We start from the raw sequence: 14,051 nt of genomic DNA, 5'->3' as shown, positions 1-14,051 counted from the left end.
CTCTTCCTGAGCATGGACGTCCACGTCCATCTGTAACCATGTTGTACTCCCTCGTTAAGAAAACTCTGTGGGTGTTGCAGCTGTACGTAAGATAAAGAACCATTCACTAGTGGCAGGGACTGCCTCCTGGAATGGGCTGAAGGGAGGAGCTGGTGCTTCCTCTAGGTCATGAGGGGCTAGAACTGGAACAAGGTGCCAGACGAGGGCCACCTGCTGCCTGGGCTTTAGTCCTTGGCGGGGGTCTGGCTGTCTCAGGAACACTCAGGACATTTGTGTTGGAGAAACAGGTGAGAGGTGGGTGGGCATTTCTCCACTCTGCAGAAGCTGCCCTTAGGTAGTCAAGCAGCTCCCTGTGCTCCCCAGCCTCTGGGTTCTTTGAAGAGGCTGAGTCCAGGCTGCGTCTCTCCTGGATGGTACCCTGAGATCCTCCATCTGAAATGACCTGTCCTTCTTAAATTTCAAGAGCACCACAGCTCATCCCTCACCTCGCTTCAATTTTGTCCCCAATAACTTCTTAGCAGATGGAACACAGATATCTGAGTCTCCTCTGAACTACCCTGTGACAGCCACGTCTCTGGACCTGGAAGCTGGTGGTGGTATGTCCCTATGGAGGTACTAGGCCTGTTCCAGGCATTCCAGGCACCACGAGGCAGTGAAACAAGTGGTCTTTAGAGTCCCACCATGTGGGCAGGAGGACAGAGCATGCATACAAGGTCTTTAGAGGCCCATCGATAGTTTCTGTCCCACCTCTGCCTTCGCTTGGGGCATTCCTTTGATGTCCCCCAGTCCCTTGATCTCTCACTTTCCTTGATGTGAAGTGGGGACCAGGAGGATCTGTGAAAGATCACAGGCCACTCACTCAGTGGTGAGCAGGGAGTGAGGAGATCCTGACCATAGGAGAGGGGGAGCCCTTATTAGTAATTTGAATAGTCCCCTCCCTAGAGGCCTGTCCCCTACTCACTCTCACATTAGGACACACAATCCCTGTCTCTTCTGTGGCCACCCACCCTGAGAAGAGAGGAACCCAGCAAATCTGTGCAAAGATCATGAGGGATGCCCAGCTCCTTGTGGGCATCACTATCTAGCCTTACAGGGGACTGCCTTGGTGCTTCAGCACCAGGTATGGCCCCCGACCTCTGACCTAGGGACCCAACAAGGAGTAGATGCCCTGGGGCACTGTCTAGGACCTGCCTTCCCCCAGAAAGCCCCTGTCCTGGGTCCTAGTGAGGGTTCCTGGGCTGCAGAGCCATAAGAGCAACACAGAAGGGTGCAGGGTGGCTAGGAAGGTTCCCACCTAGGAAACCCAGGCTCTACCCATCTCAAAGCTCCACAGAGATTCCTTAAGATTTAGCCTCAGGAGATTCCTTAAGAATTAGTCTCACTCCACCAAAAAGTTCCATGCAGTTTAGAACAAAATCCAAACAGCTCCCCTGCCACACAGGTCTTTCCCGTGGACCATCCCCTGCTTTCCCTCCCTCCCCTCTGAGTTCCTTCCCCATCACTCAGGTCCAGCCACACTGTCTCCTTCCTTCCCGAGTGCTACGGAATTGCCCAGCTTGTTCCTGTGCAGGGCCTTTGCTCCTGCTCCTTGCCTACAATGCAACCTTCAAGCCAGATGGAACGGGAAGGCCTCCCTCCTGTCTCTGTGCTCAGATCCCATCTTCTCACGATGCCTTCTGCCCACCAGACATTGTGCCCTCCCCACTTACGGCAGCCACTCTATCCAATCACCTTGTGGAAAAGATGGAAAAGAAAATGAAAATTTGTTGCTATATAAGTGGAAGGTTTTGATCTTTGGAAAGATGTCTATTCTGGTCCTTTGCATTTTTAATTGGATCCTTTATCTTTAAGTTATTGAATTGTAAGAATCCATTCCTTCTAAAGCTGTATCCAAAACACCTCTCCCTCTCTGAATTTTAATTTATATTTGTGTGTGTGTGTTGTCTGTCTCCCCATTTAGAGTGCAAGTTTCAGGAAGGAAGGCGCTGTATCTCTTGTGTTCAATTGTGTGTTCCCAAGCCCTAGAACAGCAGGCAATGGACATTTGCAGAATGAATGGGTAGAAAGAGGACAGCCCTCTTCACACAGACACTTGCTCTTCCTAGACTCAATCTAGCCACCAGGATTCCTTTCTTTGAGCAGCAAAGGACCAGTGCCAGAGGGGCTCTGACCCACCTGCTTCAGCTTCTGCAGACAAAACCATTTAGAAGCTCCTGCACTTTCTTTTCCTCCCTGTCTTCTGTCCTCTCCTCTCACCTACCCTAGTAGGTATTGAGTGGCCCAGAGTCCTCTCAGGTGCCATATAACCCCTTGGTCCCACTGAGTTTTGGACCCCCTAAGACTTTCATTACTGGGGAAGAGCAGCGGAGGCCTAAACTGTCACCTGTGCCACCCCACTGGTGATCCTTACAAACAGGCCAAGGCTCAAGACCAGGTCATTTCCCTGAGGAATTACTCCAGTGCCAACCCTGCCAGATGCTGAGGCCTATAAAGAGCTCAGGCTGGGCGCTGCCTGCAGCCCTTCCAGGAATGAGCCTGGGAGCAGACACTCACTGCTGGGGACCGCTGGCAATAATACAATCACACAGCTGCTGTGTTCTCACCTACATTGCCCCTTGTGCTGCCAAACTGACACGTTTCCCTAGAGGTGGCCTGATAGCTTATGAAACCAGATGGTTGCGAAACAGAGAGATATAAAAGCCTGCTAGCCTCAGGGGCTGCCTGGCCCCTTATAAACATGGAGGTTGCAGGAAGGCTCGTCGTTTCGGCTCTTTTAATTGCCTCCAGTTTGGCAGAGTTGAATTCAACTGAGGCTCAAGGTAAGAAAATTGAACCAGATTTCTCAGTGCAAGCAGGAAGAACTTCTATTACCAGGCTTCTTCCAGAATGTCACGTTTTCCTATCTGCCATTGGCTCCAATGCAGAAAAAAAATCTAATTTAATATTGTAGGTGGGATTCAGAGTTAGTACTAATTTTACTCAGGCTTATATGACAGTGTACATGGAAAGATATAAAACACATAGAATTACACTGGGCAAGTTTGCTAGTAAGAGAGTTTATCTTCAGAAAAGAATCAGAGTACATGATATATATACGGTGTGTATGTGTATTTATATAACTAAAAAACAATATAAATTTCCAACATTAATTTTGTTATGGTGAATCCAACAAATAACACTGGCAAATTTTTAAAAATCTATGAGGAAAGGATCTACAAGAAAGCATTTATTATAAGAGGGAAAGGAATTATTTTAAATTTGTACAATATGATGTTATGTTACACATGCATTCAAGCACTTCAGAAATTTGGAAAGAGAAGAGGAAAGAGTCTAGATGTGTTCCCAGAAAGGATTTAATGATGATTGGTTCTGGTGGATGGGATTGTGGGATCAGACTTTTTTTTCTTGATTGTCTTTTCTTTTTGATTTTTCCTAATGAACATACTATTAATAATTACTGTTAGGTAAAACAAAATAAAGACTATTGTTGTGAGGACGTTTCAACTCATCTGAGATGGAAAAGAAAACAAGAAGTTTGTTGTTTTATAAGTGGAGGTTTTGATCTTTGGGAAAATGTCTATTCTGGTCCTTTGTCTTTTTAATTAGATTCTTATTGAATTGTAAGAATCCTTTACACATTCTGGATATAAAGATTCCATTTAAAACTGTCTTTCTTCAAATGTTACTATAGTTGCTTTTATGGACCATTTGAAGGGAAATTACAATTTCTCCCTAGTCCTCCAAGGTGGAAAAATCAATTGCTTACAGCTTAGTCTGGAGGGAGCAAAAAGCCCTTTACAGTCAGCAGCATGCTTGTATGAATATTTAATGTAGGAGGTAGGTACTAGTCGCTACTAGAGGGTCAGGGCCTGAGGACATTCCTCAACACGAGGTGTGGTCTCTACCAGGCAGATCAACCTGCACTGCCAGTCTGGGAGGAGCCAATCTGGCAGAGACCCACAAAGCCCTGATCCTGAAACTCAATGCTGATGAGAACTGCACTTGGACCATAGAGAGACCAGAAAACAAGAGCATCAGAATCATCTTCTCCCACGTCCAGTAAGTAGAGCCTTCAGTTTCCTATCAAGTGTGCTTGACCTTTGGCTCAATGGAGTATGGGGGAAGTCTCTCTGTGGAAAGAATTCAGCCATCACTGGAGGTGGTAGTAATTCTAATGATGATGGTGATGATGGCTGATAGTTACCCATGGAGACCACATGCTGGCACTGGCTTACAGAGGTCCTTCAAAGTCAATACTAGGATTACAAACATAGGGAGGTTAAAAACTTGTCAAGATCACACAAATAGTGAATGAAATGACTTTGCTAGACCAATTCCAGATTTTAGGCCTTAAAGCACTAAACCTGTGATTCCAAACGTTGATATACATAAGAAGCACCTGAAGGGCTCATTGAGGCACATTTGCTAACCCCTCCCCCAGAGCCTCTACTGTGGGGTTTGTGGGGCCTGAGAATTTGCATAGGAACCAATTTCCCAAGAGATGCCGATGCTCCTTGTCCAGGTACCACACTGAGAACTGTGGCCATGTACCACTGAAGTCAGTTGACTGCCCCGGAGGAAAGGGGAAAGAAGAAACTTTACTTCCTGGGATGATAAAATTATTAAGAAACATAGATGTTATTCCTGATTTGTAAAGGGAGAGAAAGAGAACAAAAGCATGAGAAGAAAGGGAAGGCAGAAATAAATATTTAGCATTTATTGATCACTTCTTGTGTGCCAAGCCTATGGAAGATGCTTCATGTTCACAATAGACTAAATCTCCTGCAAGAATAAACAGTGTTGTGATATTCCTATTTTACAGAAGATAAAACTGAGGTCAAGAAAGTTTAAATTGAGCTGGAGATATAGCTCAGTTGGTAGAGTGCTTCCCTCACATGCACAAGCCCCTGGGTTCAATCCCCAGCACAACACACACACACACACACACACACACACACACACAAAAGTTTACATCATTTGTCCAAAGTCACCCATGGGTGATTAAAGTGCAAAGGGAACTTGGTTTCTCTACCCTAGGATTGTTTGCTCTAAGCTGTCTTGGACATATGCCCTTGTGGACATTTGAGGAGACCCTATCAGAATGGATGGAAAACTGAAATCTGGACTGCCCTGTCCAGTGGGAACATGGGACTCTGTGTGAAGGGGGAAGTGGTGATATGAGGGGAGGAAGGGGCAGTTGGGAGATGCTAAGGTTCCCTTTACCTTGAGAGCTGGCTATGGAAGAATATTTGCTTCTCAACAGCCTTGGCTATCCATGGGACCAGTTCTAACTAAGAAGGTTCTACCCCAAAATAGTCACATGGGTGACAGGAGTGATGGAGATGGGAGAGGGAGAAAAGTCCTGGCTTCTAGGCCCATATTTAATGTTAGTTGATGTAAGGTATAGATAAATCAGCTCATCTTCTGAGCCCATCAAGGCTGATGGTGTGTGGTTTGATTTTGAAGATGGTGGGGAGGTTTGAATGAAAGTAGATGTGTCCCTGCTTTATAAATCATCGTGCCAGTCTGAGCAGTTGACTGCTCTGTGAAACCCCTTTTGAAGTGTCTCTTCACTAGCCACAAGTACATTCTGCCCACAGGCTGGATCCAGATGGAATGTGCGAAAGTGAAAACATTCAAGTCTTTGATGGAAACTCTACCAATGGGCCTCTGCTAGGGAAAATCTGCAGTAAAAACGACTTTGTTCCTGTCTTTGAATCATTATACAATACACTGACATTTCAAATACTCACAGACTCCACAAGAATCCAAAGATCTGTCTTTATTTTCTACTACTTCTTTTCTTCTGGCTCCTGTAAGTCGACCTCCACATCCTTTCCCCAGCCCTCCCACAAACAGGTTTCACCCCTGCCTGCCTGAGTTGTAATGCTGAATCTGAGTGTGTTCCCTGGAGATCTCTCCACTTGGGAGAGCAGCTGTTCTTTCTCAAGTGTGTGGGGTGTTAAGTGGAGAGCTTGTTGAGCCACAGACTCGGGCTCTACCTCTGAGATTCTTAATCCTTGGTTCTAGGGGAGCCTGTGAACTCTTCCTTCTAACTAGCTCCCCTGGGAGGCAGAGGGCTGTGGCTGACCAGATGACTCCAGCCTGAGAGGTGCTGTGTTAAAGCTCAAAGCAGAGATTCCACGTTCAGCCTGTTTAATCAGGACCCTGAGGCCATCGGCCGAGCCTGTGGTGGGAGGGTGCCTCCCTTGGTCTGATTTGTTAGATATGGCTTCGATGTTTATCAAGTCCCTCAGGTAAGTCTGCCCACAGAGACTGGGAAGCAGGTGTTGAGAAAAGCTGGCCGAAGTTTCAGATGTCAGATGTTAGGTGGTTCCACAGTCATAGCACCTTAATTCCATTTTACCCAGAGTGGAATGCTGGGGACTTGAGCAAGTGGATTCACAGGGGAAGGCTCCACTCTGGTTTTCTTTGAAAAGCCCAGAACTAAATGTGACACTCTTCTGCTTACTCCACTGATTTCTCAGTGTCATCAAATATCTGGAATGGAGCAGTCAGGCTTTTCCAAGCTGGACCCAGGCCCAGGTAACTGAGATGTCCAGCCCCTATCTGATTCAGACCATCAAAGCCATTTTATATCTCCCCCAAAGGAGTCTTCCATGTTGCCTCTTTGTTTGGTTCATCCCTGTTCTTGCCTGTGTACTTAGTAGGACGGGGAGAGACAAGGGAGTTTTCATGAAGGCTATGTCTGAGCTGAGCTTAATAAAGCAGGAATAGGGAAGGGCAGAGGCAGAGGGCTGTGGCTGACTAGCGTTGAGCAGATCTGGGAGGACAGGGCAGGCTGGAATAGCAGGTCGTGTGCAAGTGGCCAGTGAGACTGGTCAGCTGGGCTGGAGCCCAGTGAGGAAGAACCTCTGATGCTGGCCCTGGGAGTGTTTCTGTATTGTCTATGGCTCAGGCCAGGTAATGGAAGGTTTCTCCAGGAGGGACAATAGATCGCTTTAGAATGATCCATTTGGCAACAGTATAAAAATTCCCTCTGTCCACTGTACTCAGGGGCAGAAAGTCCAGTGATAAAGAAGAATGAAAACCTCAGTATGCCTTCCACAGGAAAGACAAAAATGGAATGACACCCAGGGGAGGCAGGTTAACTTCATGCCCCAAACAGAAATTAAAAGAAGTCTGCATCTGATTAACATTCTTGATAACCTCCCTCTTCCTTACAGCTATTCCCAACTGTGGTGGTTACCTGGAGGCTATGGAAGGATCCTTCACCAGCCCCAATTACCCAAAGCCGCACCCAGAGCTGGCTTACTGTGTGTGGCACATACACGTAGAGAAAGGTTATAAGATAAAACTCAGCTTCAAAGAGATTTTGTAAGTACTTCTGTCGACTTCCACCGGAGCAAAGCAGTCAACCCACCTGGCTACTGGGGGAACCTGGGGACGGGAAATAATCACAGGCATCCTCCCCGCTGTGGGCACTTTTCAAAGAATTGACCTAGAAAGGAAAATACTTAGCAATACTCTTGTGTTGAACTAAGTGAAGTATTTTTCGAGGCTAGGGACTGACATAGACCCAGGGTTATCATCGTAAGCCCATGAGGCCACTGTAAGGACGAATCTCTAATCGCTTAAGAATGGGATGATAGAAAATAGCACGGGATTGTTGTTTGAAAAGCCTTTTCATGGGAGGCCTTATTCCTAGCCTGGAAGTGGATCAGCACTGCAGGTTTGATTTTATCGCTGTCTATGATGGCTCCTCCACCAACTCTGGCCTAATGGGACAAGTCTGTGGTCGCGGGACACCCACTTTTGAGTCTTCCTCAGACTCTTTGACGGTTGTGCTCTCTACGGATTATGCCAACTCCTACCGGGGCTTTTCTGCTTCCTACACTTCAATTTATGCAGAAAATGTCAACACTAGTAAGTCATGTTTTATGTTTCTTGGATATTTTGCATACGTAGAAACTGTTCCTAAATTCTCAGCCTTCCTCTGGCTGCTCCTATGTGGGGCTGTCATACCTACTGGGGGGTAGCTGTAACCTGAGACAGTTCTGTGCATTACTTGATCCAAGGGGAAATACATAACTTTATTAACTTCCTTAGAAGGAAGGCTTCCTTAGAAACACGGACTGGTTTCCTCAATGCTTTCTGCAAAGACAACTAAAAATATTAGATTTATGAATTCTAGCCCCAAACTAGGTGACAATGAACATTGTAAAAAGTGTACATATAACTGCTCCAGTATCTCGGGCTTTGAACTACCCATTAGGGCAATATGGGTTTTGGCTTTTTATGGGTTCAACTGCACATGAAAGTCTCAATTTCTAAAATTCCTACCTGGCCCCAATGTGATCATCCTCTCTCCTCCTTCCTTTTCTTCCCGATAGCATCTTTAACTTGTGCCTCTGACAAGATGAGAGTCATCATAAACAAATCCTACCTGGAGTCATTTGGCTATAGTGAGAATAACTTACAACTAAATGACCCAACTTGCAGACCCAAAGTATCAAACGTTGTGGAATTTGCTATTCCTCTGGATGAATGTGGTACAATCAAAAGGGTAAAGTGAAACTCTGACACCTGGGTTCTGTCAAATGCTGCTGGTGGGCTTGTGTGATGCCTGGGAGCTTTTGTCACGGAGCACAGCCATGATGGGCATGTGTGGATACACAAGGCGCACACTCATTCACACACAGATGTCAGATCGCTGCCTTCATCTTCAAGGGGATTGCAGGGTGGTTGTCTTGCTCAGAAGGTGAAGAACTGAAAACTCACTAGGGAGAGTTTGAACATCTATGTGCTGTGGCTTTAACAGTCTACCGGCAACACTTGTGCATAAAATGCTTACATCTGGGCTGGGGTTGTGGCTCAGTGGTAGAGCACTTGCCGAGCATGTGTGAGGCCATGGGTTCAATTCTAGGCACCACATAAAAATAAATAAAAAGTAAAGGTCCATTGACAACTAAAAAAGTATTTTAAAAAATGCTTACATCTTACACTTTAACAAAAATTGGGCTGGATTTTTAAGGTCTTTTCCCTTCCCTTGTAAAGACAGACGGTAGAGACATCTTAAAAAAAAAAAAAGAAATTTACTGTACATCTGTGATTTTTTTTACATATTCTAGACCTCCCATTCAAGATCTCAAAGATTTTTCAACCAGTAATTCCTTTTAAATACATACTATGAGCTTTTCACTTGGGATGTTAAAAATTATACACACATACACACATACATATATACATATATATAGAGAGATTTATATATATAGTACATATATTTATATATCATATATATACACATGCATACACATACATATGTGTCTATATGTGTGTGTGTGTGTGTGTGTGTGTGTGTACATATTTATTTTTCTTTTTTCCAAAACTGAACACACAGGCTTTATTCAACTGAGGAAGGCAGACTAGGGAGCCCCTATTCAGAGCTTCTGTCTGTGTACATTTGGAAAACTGCCCAGGTAACCACACTAACTAAGTGCTCTTTATGCACTAAGTTAAGGACAGTATGTTGTAGGGGTTGAAGCATCATAGGGCTGCAAATTTGCATTCAAAATAAATTTTAATGTAGCTGAAAGCAGCTCCATCCAATTCTATCTTCAAGTCATTCTAAGATAAGCTATGTCCCTCATTCCACAGTGTCGTCATTTCCCAGGACATTTCTTCAATAAAATTTGCATTTAAGGGCTATAGTATATTTGTCATGATTATCTCATGGTTTAAGAACATTATGTTAGGGCTGGGGATATAGCTCAGTTGGTAGAGTGCTTGCCTCAAATGCACAATCCCCAGCACCCCAAAAACAACAACAACAACAACAAAAACCCATTATGTTTCTACCTGCAAGTGTTATTCACATCTATGCTGTAAATTATTACTGGGCTTAAAATATAAAATTTGAATTCCATCTTCTTCGGCAGGTAGAAGACCATTCAATTACTTACACCAATATAATCACTTTCACTGCATCCCCGACTTCGGCAGTGATCACCCGCCAGAAACACCTCCAGATTGTTGTAAAGTGTGAAATGGAACATAATTCTACCGTGGAGATGATGTACATAACAGAAGATGATGTTATACAAAATCAAATTGCACTGGGCAAATACAACACAAGCATGGCTCTTTTTGAGTCTGATTTATTTGAAAATCCCATACTTGAGTCACCGTATTATGTGGATCTGAACCAAACACTTTTCGTTCAAGTCAGTCTGCACACCTCAGACCCAAACTTGGTGGTGTTTCTGGATACCTGTAGAGCATCTCCCACATACGACTTTGCATCTCCAATCTATGACTTAATCAAGAGTGGGTAGGTATTAATGTAATTGATGCATGATATTCCTTCCCAGGAGTAATAATCATTTTAATGAAGTAATATTTTTGTACGTGGATACATATAAATTTTTCCTGGTGCTACTCCCATGGAATTTTATTACATTTATCTTAATCAATTTATAAAACATAGTAACTGTTTACTAATCTCAAATAATTTAATTAAAATATTTATGTAGGCACTGGTATCCTCTAGAATTTTAGATGTATTTATGAAATATTTGCTGGTGGAGAACAAATTTGTTTTTCATTAAGAAGACTGCATTTACATTTTTGCTTTTTTGTACATTTTGATTCTTTTCCTCAAAAACCCAGAAGATAACGTGTGCTGCCTAGAACATAATGTCATCAGGAAAATATATGTAGCATTCTTAAGAGAAAAAGTATAAAGTTCTTTGAAAAGAAAGGTTTTCCCTAAAAGTGGGTGGATTTTAACTATACCAGCCATTTATCTACATTAACAACAAGCCTATTAGGAAGGGTGCTTGAGTCCCAGTACATAGGGATTGATTTTCTGGTTAATTCACATGGACAGGAATCGTAGTGTCCGGAGGAATCTTTTTATCTTACCCAGAAATCAGATCTGGGGTTTGAGCCACAGATGCTATCTTTCATAGTGATTTCTAGATTTACAAATCAGACGGTCGAGAGAAAACTTTGTGTCATCTCTTTTTAGTATGGGACAGACTGAGCTGCTGGGTGTCCTCTGACTGTGTTCATGAACTCTGTTCCAGATGTAGTCGAGACGAGACTTGCAAGGTGTATCCCTTACTGAGACACTATGGAAGATTCCAGTTTAGTGCCTTTAAATTCTTGCGAAGTCTGAGCTCTGTGTATCTGCAGTGTACGGTTTTGATATGTGATCGTAGTGATCATCAGTCTCGCTGCAGTCAAGGCTGTGTCTCTAGAAGGAAGCGAGATACTTCTTCCTACAAGTGGAAGGCCGACTCCATCTTGGGACCCATTCGTCTGAAAAGGGATCGCAGTGCGAGTGGAAATTCAGGTAAGAACAAAGCTGGTTCATGATCTAAGAACAACTCATGGCTCATCAAATGCTTCTCAAATCTAGTTGTTCTTAAAATATGTAGATTACAGATTTATAATAGAGATTTTAGCAAATAAGTGATGAGTCTTAAGCACATGGAATTAGTACTTATTTCTATCTGTTGGTAATATGGATGCCACAACGGGATAAGCTCCTGATACTGATGATTCACCATCATTTATATGCCTTTTGGACTCAATTCTAAAAATAAGTTAGCTTACCAACTCCATATTATAGATGCCACAGCAGATAAAGAATCAGAAAGAATGTATGTGAACTCCTGAATGAGTAAAACAAATCAACCAGCATCCCACATAATAGCCTATTGAAAAAAGTAGTTATTTTTATTTATTTATTTATTTAAAGAGAGAGAGAGAGGGAAGAGAGAGAGGACAGAGAGAGAGAGAGAGAGAGAGAGAGAGAGAGAGAGAGAGAGAATTTTTTTAATATTTATTTTTCAGTTTTTGGTGGACACAACATCTTTATTTTATTTTATGTGGTTCTGAGGATCGAACCCAGTGCCCCGCGCATGCCAGGCAAGCGCGTTACTGTTCGAGCCACATCCCCAGTCCCAGTAGTTATTTTTTAAAAACAAAATCTATTATATTAATATACAACAAACCAGCTTCCTTCGAAAGGACTGAGACTGAGATCTGCCAGATTGCATGGGAAAGAGACAGTGGAAAATACTTGAGGATGGTCCAAAATTAAATGGCACAAGAGAAACCACAAGAAATAAAAACTCTCTGTGATTTTATCTCCCGTGAAAGTGATGCTGGCAACAAATCCTGTGACTTGCATATTTATTTGTTATTATTAGTTTGGATAATATAGGAGCAATTCTGGTTTGTAGTAAAATATTTCTGTGGCAGAAACAAAAGAGAACAATCAAGTTAAATTTAATAACTTTTATAAATACATTAATGAATGGAAGCCATTATAGAAATACCCTGCATATTAGAAAAGTATTCTGTTATGAAGGAATAAACAAGACTGTTTTCTGTCAATCAAATAGATATTTGACAACCATGGGACAGAGTGACTATTAATAAACAAATCTGAATTTTCATTGGACTATTTATGCTTGAATTCCACATGGTGTTCATGTTACATCAAGGAATCAAACTATGTCAATCATTTGAAATGAATGTATTTAAACATCAACATAATTAATTTAAATATTTGATAATGGTCCCTCTAGATTGTGTTGGAATTATGTGTTACACATTAATGTTACCCATTCATGCATAAGAGTCATTATGTAGAGATATAAATGTTACCAAATTTTTGTAATGCTAATAGTTTTTAAACAAATTTGTTTCCAATTACAGAACTTCTGCATCAAACACATGCAGACAAAACTCAGAGCCAGCCTTTTGACCGTCTGCATCTGTTTTCATTTGTGGTTCTTGCTCTGAACGCAGTGATTGTGGCTACAATTGCAGCAAAGCGTTTTGTAAATCAACGGACGGAATACAAATACCAGAGGTTGCAGCACCACTGACTAACTGGTTCAGCCCTAAATGAAACACATTTTTCTCCCTGATGCTGAAAGAAATGGTACCTCATGGCTACATAGGTTATGAATAAATCAGGAGGGTCCCTTAAAAGTGATGCACAGGGCTTCATGTCATTGTGCCAGTGTGTCTTGTTGCAGGATGACTGAAATCACCAAATATCACATCTGTAAGCTCTCATCTTAGGAATGAAAGGCATTAATGAATGAAAAATCATCTCTTCTCATGAATATAAAACATTTTTTTTAAGTTCATGAGATTCAACTCAGGGGCTCTTGGCCCCTGAGCCACATCCCCAGCCCTATTTTGAACTTAATTTAGAGACAGAGTCTTACTGAGTTGCTTAGCACCTTGCGTTTTGCTGAGGCTGCCTTTGAACTCACGAGGCTCCTGTCTCAGCCTCCGGAGCTGCTGGGATTACAGGCATGCGCCACTGCACACAGCAACATAAAACATTTAAACAAATACTAAATGAAGAGAAAAAGGTTACTTTTATTCAAGAAAAGGAGTCTTCAAAGTTAGGTACTTTCATTTTTTAGATGCTAAAAAAATGTAAATATAAAATGCAAACAAGGAGCAGCCAATATGCTACTGTCCTGCAGGGGCTCAGATTTGGAAAAAAGGTTTGGGATTCTGGCAGTTGAAAGAAGATGTACCAAGGTGCAGCTGGGATGGTAGACATTTTTTATTCGAAGATGGCAGCAGCCCCCAATCTTCTCCATAGGCCTTTTTTTTTTTTTTTTTTTTTTTAATGTGCAGGCAAACAAAGAAGGCACAGTGCCAATAGGTTACATATATGAGCACATTCTCACAAGCAGATATTCATGACCTTGAGCCCACATGCTGAATCAGGGTGCTTATGACTTTGACTATATATAAAACACAGTGGGCTAGAAGTCTCAGGAAGGGAGCCTAACTCTAGATTCTATATAATCATAGTCTCTAGGTGGTTGCTGGAACACAACACACACAGTTCTGGCTTCTAATGTAAATCCAGCCATTTTCCCGAGTGCCCGACACATGCGTTGTACCCACAGGATGCTGGAGGGAATACACAATGGATATGAGGGACAGTCTGCTCTCACAGGGCCAGTCTTTATCAGCCTGATAATTTTCCAGCTCCATTCCAGATCTTCCTCCTTTTCTTTTTAATATCTTCATGTAGTTATTTTAAG

General features: G+C 42.7%; 1 protein-coding gene across 1 annotated transcript; it reads left to right on the top strand.

Annotated features, from left to right (window-relative positions):
• The first annotated feature begins 2,737 nt into the window (after window positions 1-2,737).
• On the top strand, window positions 2,738-12,892 carry LOC113179601 (CUB and zona pellucida-like domain-containing protein 1). Its single transcript, XM_026384306.2, has 9 exons — window positions 2,738-2,819; window positions 3,909-4,059; window positions 5,601-5,815; window positions 7,188-7,338; window positions 7,670-7,887; window positions 8,355-8,527; window positions 9,900-10,291; window positions 11,049-11,317; window positions 12,691-12,892. Exons 1-9 carry the CDS (start codon window positions 2,738-2,740, stop codon window positions 12,861-12,863), a joined length of 1,824 nt encoding a protein of 607 aa, XP_026240091.2. The 3' UTR covers window positions 12,864-12,892.
• Window positions 12,893-14,051: the final 1,159 nt, after the last annotated feature.

The sequence above is a fragment of the Urocitellus parryii genome, chromosome 5 (assembly GCF_045843805.1).
Source record: "Urocitellus parryii isolate mUroPar1 chromosome 5, mUroPar1.hap1, whole genome shotgun sequence".
Taxonomy (NCBI): Eukaryota; Metazoa; Chordata; class Mammalia; order Rodentia; family Sciuridae; genus Urocitellus; species Urocitellus parryii.
Note: the sequence above shows the minus strand (reverse complement) of the source record. Positions and strands in the feature narration are given on the sequence as shown.